Source organism: Carcharodon carcharias, chromosome 15 (assembly GCF_017639515.1).
Source record: "Carcharodon carcharias isolate sCarCar2 chromosome 15, sCarCar2.pri, whole genome shotgun sequence".
NCBI lineage: Eukaryota > Metazoa > Chordata > Chondrichthyes > Lamniformes > Lamnidae > Carcharodon > Carcharodon carcharias.
This window is the reverse complement of record NC_054481.1, coordinates 100,914,580-100,920,163: the sequence shown is the minus strand read 5'-3', so window position 1 is coordinate 100,920,163 and position 5,584 is coordinate 100,914,580. Positions and strand designations below refer to the sequence as shown.

Below are 5,584 nucleotides of genomic sequence, written 5' to 3'. Positions count from 1 at the left end.
GAACCAGATGGGTTTTTACAACAATCAGTGATTGGTGGTCACCATTACTGAGAATAGCTTTTAATTCCAGATTTATAAATTTAATTTAAATTCCACCAGCTAACGTGGTGGGATCTGAACCTATGTACCCAGATCATTAGCTTGGATCACTCGTCCAGTGACATTAACACTACACCACCATCGCTCCTTAACGCATCTTGGGCTGGCTTCAAGTGTGGTGTTTTTTAAACTAGCACACACAAAAAAAATACAGAAATTCAAGCCACTGTAAACATAATTTGCACCAACGCCACACTCAATTTCACACAAATTGGGTCAAAAAAGCAGAACCAAGCAGAAAACTCTGGCCCAAAATATTTTCACAATATTTTATTTATACAGTGACACTGGGCAGTACTTTGAGCTAAATATCATACCTAAGACTTTCATTTCCAGCTAAAATTCCATCTTTATGATCATTTACAGTGGCAGTCATTTTGCCTCCCTCAGTTTGCCACCAGTATTCCCCATGGAAACTGAAACAACACAATTTACAAATTACTGTATATAATGACAATAAATAATCAAGCATATAAATACAAGAATATAAATACACATTTTCTCTAAAGAGACACAATGGGAAAGTCTTGTCATTTGAAGAATGGAGACCCTACAAAAAAGGCAATCTTGCTTTCATCATTTCTGTGCTCCATTTTGCACTCCAAATCTGAATAGTACTCTTGGAGGAGGCTTCCGATCTTTACAACTTACGTTTCTCCTGTTCCATCCAGCAAAATAGTGCTTATCCCAAGCCCTCAATATTACAGATGGTCCTCCTGACTACATTGCTCCAACCCTCTGTTCAGAGCAACAGCGGAGGGTGGAAGGAGGACATTTTTTGGCCTTTTCAACTGGAGGTTAAGCTAGAGTGAGTGGTACACAACATCGCTGGAGACGTACAAGGTATCGACATTTCAGACTAGATAAAACTCCTCGGTTCAAGAGGTTCACAGAAATGAAACAACCCAATAGTGATGCTTAGGAAAATAGGAAGGTTGATCCAAGGATTCTTTAAAACTTATTGACCTATGGTGCCAATGAGCCAAAAGGTGCATTTATACTGCAACCTTACTGGCACTGTAAAGCTGGAGAATGGAGTCTCACTCTGCTTGGCTCTGGAGTTTCCTAGCATTGGGTGCAAAGCGAAGCTTAACTCTTCTGGCTGAAAGCAAAGCAAAACAATTCTATAGTGGTTTGAAAGAAGGGTCCGCTTGCTGAAAACAAGACTCGAGACAAGGTCAGAGAAAGCATTTTTTCCCCCAACAAGACAGCGCATATTTGGAACAGATTCCTGGAGAAAGGAGTAGGTTCAAGTGCCAACTAAAAGAGAGCACGGGATAGATGGCTGTGAGGAAGAGGGTGTTCGTGGGTTAGCACTGCTTGATATTTTTCAGGGGAGGGAGAAGGGATTTAGCGTTACTTATTGGAGGGCAGCAGCAAGAAACAGTGCTGGTGGTTTAGGGTGGGGTCCACGGTGCATTGATATAACAAATGGATACAGGGTGCTTCAAATGGCTTTCTCTTGCTCTAGACTTTTCTAAAGAAAAACACGTTTAAATAGGAATTGCTTGCGAGGGTTATTCTTCTCAGCTCATTTGATAAAAATGGGAAATGATTGGCATCATTCACAGATCAAAAGCAGCTGGGTCAGTATGAAGCTCTGTTTAAAATCTAGACTTGGGAGAGGACAGCAGTCCCTCAGTGCTTCACTTACTGACCATTCTCCATTTAGCTTGAGCAGTAAGCAATGGAAGGTTAATTCAGCATGCAGGGGGCATTACAGCTGAAGCCCAGTTGGTCTTTACCCAACATTGGCACATGCATACAGGAGCAGTGGGAGATGCTAGACAACAATCAGGGGCAGCAGCCTCGCTGTTTGCTACCAAGCTTCACATTAACCTGAAACATTTTAACTCGAGGGAAACAAAATAACTCAATGGCCCAGATCTTCCACAAAGCAGCAATTATCACCGGATTGCTGCTCCAATCGAACTTTTCAACACCTCGATGGTGTTCCACATTTCTGGCCAAGTCTTCTGTGTCTGGTTTCTTCAGAAATGCGGAGTGTACAGTCCCATGAAAATCTCCATAGCAGCACTGTAGTGTCGGAGGGAAAGGGGGCGGTGGGAAGACAAACCATGCTTCCTTTTCATGGCACTAGCTGACATAAGTTTAAATGTCAAATGTGAAAGTTAGTGAGTGGATGAATGAGTGAATGGATAGGGTGGCAGGTGGGTGAGGGGGCAGGCTTGTGAGGTTGATCACCTAAGGGATGGGGTAGTCAGGCCGGAGGGTGGTGGACTGGGTGGGGATGTGTCAGTGTGCGTGATTGAGGGGGTCAGTTCTGCAGTTACCCAGCAGTCAGACTAGGGCTGGGATTCTCCAGCCTTGGTGTGGTGGAACCCGCTGTGGGGAATGCGACGGATCAGCCGAAAGTCCATTGACTTTTGGCAGGGCTGGACGATCCCGGCAGTGAAGGGCTGGAAAATCCTGCCCGTGATTTTTTCTTCCTGACATTTCCTGGGTAACTATTCAGGCAAGTATTGCGGGACCGTTCAAAGTTTCTGACCCCAGCTTAGAGTCAGAGACTTTTGTGTAGGGTCCTGGGCAATCGCCTATCGGAAGTTAAAACTTCCTGGGCAATTCCCACAGGGATCAGCTCGTTGGGACTTCTCCAGGGTCCCAACGTGCATCTTGGGTCGTATGTCTGGTCTCCTACGATCCAGAGACCAGAAGATCTGGGCCAATGTGGTCCTATCCTCCTGATAAAAAGTTGTGATCTGAGATGAGTTATTTAGTTATTTGCCTAACTTTTGAGGACGACATATGAACAAAGAACAGGATTTTTAAAAAAAATGTACTGCTCTTCATAAGCATTTAGTGTTTTTAAAAAAAGCTGCCTGTTCTGGGCTGATTGTGTCAGGTAGTCAGTGCTGTCCACATTCATTCTGCGACTGCATTTGTTTGCAGAAAGCCTCAAACTGTTGTTGCTCCAGCTCTGTCATCACTTTGTTCAAAGCATAGATCTGTTGAGGAGGTGGAAACAGCACAAAGTTTAACGCTGTACCAATGAAAACAATGTAAGAATAGGCAGATAAGAGTAAATTCAGAAATCCTACATTCCAAGTGACTATCTTAGAGATAATGATGTTATAGCACCAATTCTCTGCCCTGCACGCTTGTCACGTAAGGATGACTGATGGGAGCAAAGAATTGCTGAAGAAACAAATTCTTTGTTGATTTATTTCTGCAAAGATTTACAAACTGGGGTTCTTAGACACTAGGGAAAACTGAGCAGAGACTTTCTAAACTCATTTCACATTAAGACCCTTACAACCAGTCCATAGGAGTGGCTTTCATCTTATTAGCCTGAGCACTGATATATTTTAAGATCTCCCTATTAATTTAAACCTGTAGAGCTCCAATTACATTGCTAATAGCTAAAAACAGACATATCAAAGGTAAGAAAATGCCATTTTCCAAAAATATTATAAATATACTTCTCATTCTTAGTATTTCATTTTACAATTGATACCAACACTTTTATAATGTGAAGCAGTTTCCAAAGCATCACAAAATGAAATTGTAGCTATGATGTGACTCAGGAGTGCAGTGGGTCTGAGACATGCCCCCATGGGCAGGGTGTTTCACTCCATTTGGCTTTACATTGCATATGGATTCACTGTGATGTCAATTCAGGTTTAAAAGGTGTTTTATGAACCATCTGGAAATTTTGCAATCAGACAGTCAATCTTTTTAATATTTTACCCTGGTAGACCCAGCAACATTTACCACTTGGGAGAAGAGCTCTCCTATGACTGAGAAAGAATGATTCCCAGTCAAACAGTATAAATTAGGGAATAAAAGCAGAAAATTCTGGAAATACTCAGCAGGTCTGACCACATTTGCGCAGAGAGAAACAGTGTTAACATTTCAAGTGATGACCTTTACTTAGAACAGTTCTGATGTAAGGTCATCAACCTGAAACATTAACTCTGCTTTTTTTTCCACCATTGCTGCCTTATCTGATGAGTAGTTCTAGCAGTTTCTATTAATTTAGATTCCAAAGGCTGCAATATTTTGCTTTAGTATAAATCAGATATTCTGTAGCTACTAGAACAGGATAGCTACTGCCAATGACTGTAATTCAATCTTGTATTCAGATGACAATACCTAAACTGATTAATCTCTACTCTTCTAGTTCTGGGTATCACCAGTTCCTCTTCAGTCGTGCTATGGCTTTGTATTTCAGAGTGCTTAATTGGCCTATTAGCCTTGTATCATATACCTCAGCTCGCTGCCTCTGCTTGAGTTCTTGTAAAGCAGATTTTTGTTTGGCTTTGTCCCCTCGATAGGGTGGTTCCTTTGGCTTTGGCTTCTCCTTACGGCAGGATGGTTCCATCTCCTGCAAAAACAACAAATTGAAGGGAAAGGTAAGACAGGTCTGAATGCAAATTTGAAATGGATTGGCAAAACCACACTCTATCTAAAGCAGAGGTACCACAATACTTAGATTGTTTACTTATATTTAGATCCCAACGGACAGTAAAAACTGGGCATGAGATCCAAATGGACAACAATCCATTTACAAAATACCAAACTGTTCTCCTCTCTTGACAGCAGTAGCTTCTCACAGGGGTACAATTCCATGGATGACTGTCGCCCCATGTGAACATAGCTTTTAAGGAATCAGTTGGATGTGTGTGGCTAAGCAGAGAGTGTTGACAAGCTATCTGCCTGTTAACATTGCAGCCAAGCCTGCTTCAAAGACCCCACTTTGGCAAATTCTAATGGAGAGCGATGAGGGGTGGGGAACCCTGGCTGATTCTTCCTCTCAGCCACCGAGGTCAATTGTGAGGCCACCCCCGGCTGAGAAACAGCTTAAACTGGTCGGGAATGAAGGAGGCTGGGCCCCTTCCTCTCTCACCCAGACTAGGAGGTCAAACCCCTTCACTCAGACATTCAATGGGAGGGGGGGGGAGGTGGATATTTAACATTAACATGAGCTGCCGCTACAGTGAAAAAGCTGCGACCGAATTCAAGGAGCGGCTCCCGAAGGCGAAGGCAAAACGCTCGCCTTCCTCACTCGAAGCGGGGGTCGAAGTGAAAGCGCGGCGGTTAATGCAGCGGAACGCTTTGTGGCCGCTCCGTCCAGTCAGCGGCGGCGGCCGGAGCTGGTTCCTGCACGGACACCGCGGGGGCGGGGCGGGCGGGCGGGGTGGGGGGGGGGGGGGGGGGGGGGGGGGTGGGAGGGGCCGGGGTCCGTCTCTCAAAGCGCTCCGGGCGGGGCTGGTTTCCATGGAGACGGAGCCGCAGCATCAGGAGCGAGCGGGGGGGGCGGGGCAGAGGGGGAGGGTCAGGGGTCAGGAGTCAGGATGATGGGGCAAGTGATGGATGGGCGGCTTCAGCAAAGCGCAGAGAGGGAAGGCCCCATCCTGTCAGAATTCACCCGATGAGCGACAGACAGTTCGAAAAGCAGTTCGAATAAAATGTTAAACAGTGCGGAAAAATGTGAGAGAAAAAAATTATATTAAAAACGGTGCGA

The 5,584-nt window shown here is 44.6% G+C and overlaps 1 protein-coding gene across 6 annotated transcripts; it reads right to left on the bottom strand.

Moving 5' to 3' along the window:
• Window positions 1-346: 346 nt before the first annotated feature.
• On the bottom strand, window positions 347-5,220 carry LOC121287765 (small vasohibin binding protein). Of its 6 annotated transcripts, none has more exons than XM_041205679.1 (3): window positions 5,126-5,220; window positions 4,328-4,444; window positions 347-3,065 (listed from the first exon to the last, which is right to left on the bottom strand). In XM_041205679.1, exons 2-3 carry the CDS (start codon window positions 4,439-4,441, stop codon window positions 2,967-2,969), a joined length of 213 nt encoding a protein of 70 aa, XP_041061613.1. In that variant the 5' UTR covers window positions 4,442-4,444; window positions 5,126-5,220; the 3' UTR covers window positions 347-2,966. The 6 variants fall into 6 exon arrangements, with proteins under 6 accessions (XP_041061613.1, XP_041061611.1, XP_041061610.1 ...); XM_041205677.1 differs by having other exon boundaries at window positions 5,117-5,201; XM_041205676.1 differs by having other exon boundaries at window positions 4,967-5,185.
• Window positions 5,221-5,584: the final 364 nt, after the last annotated feature.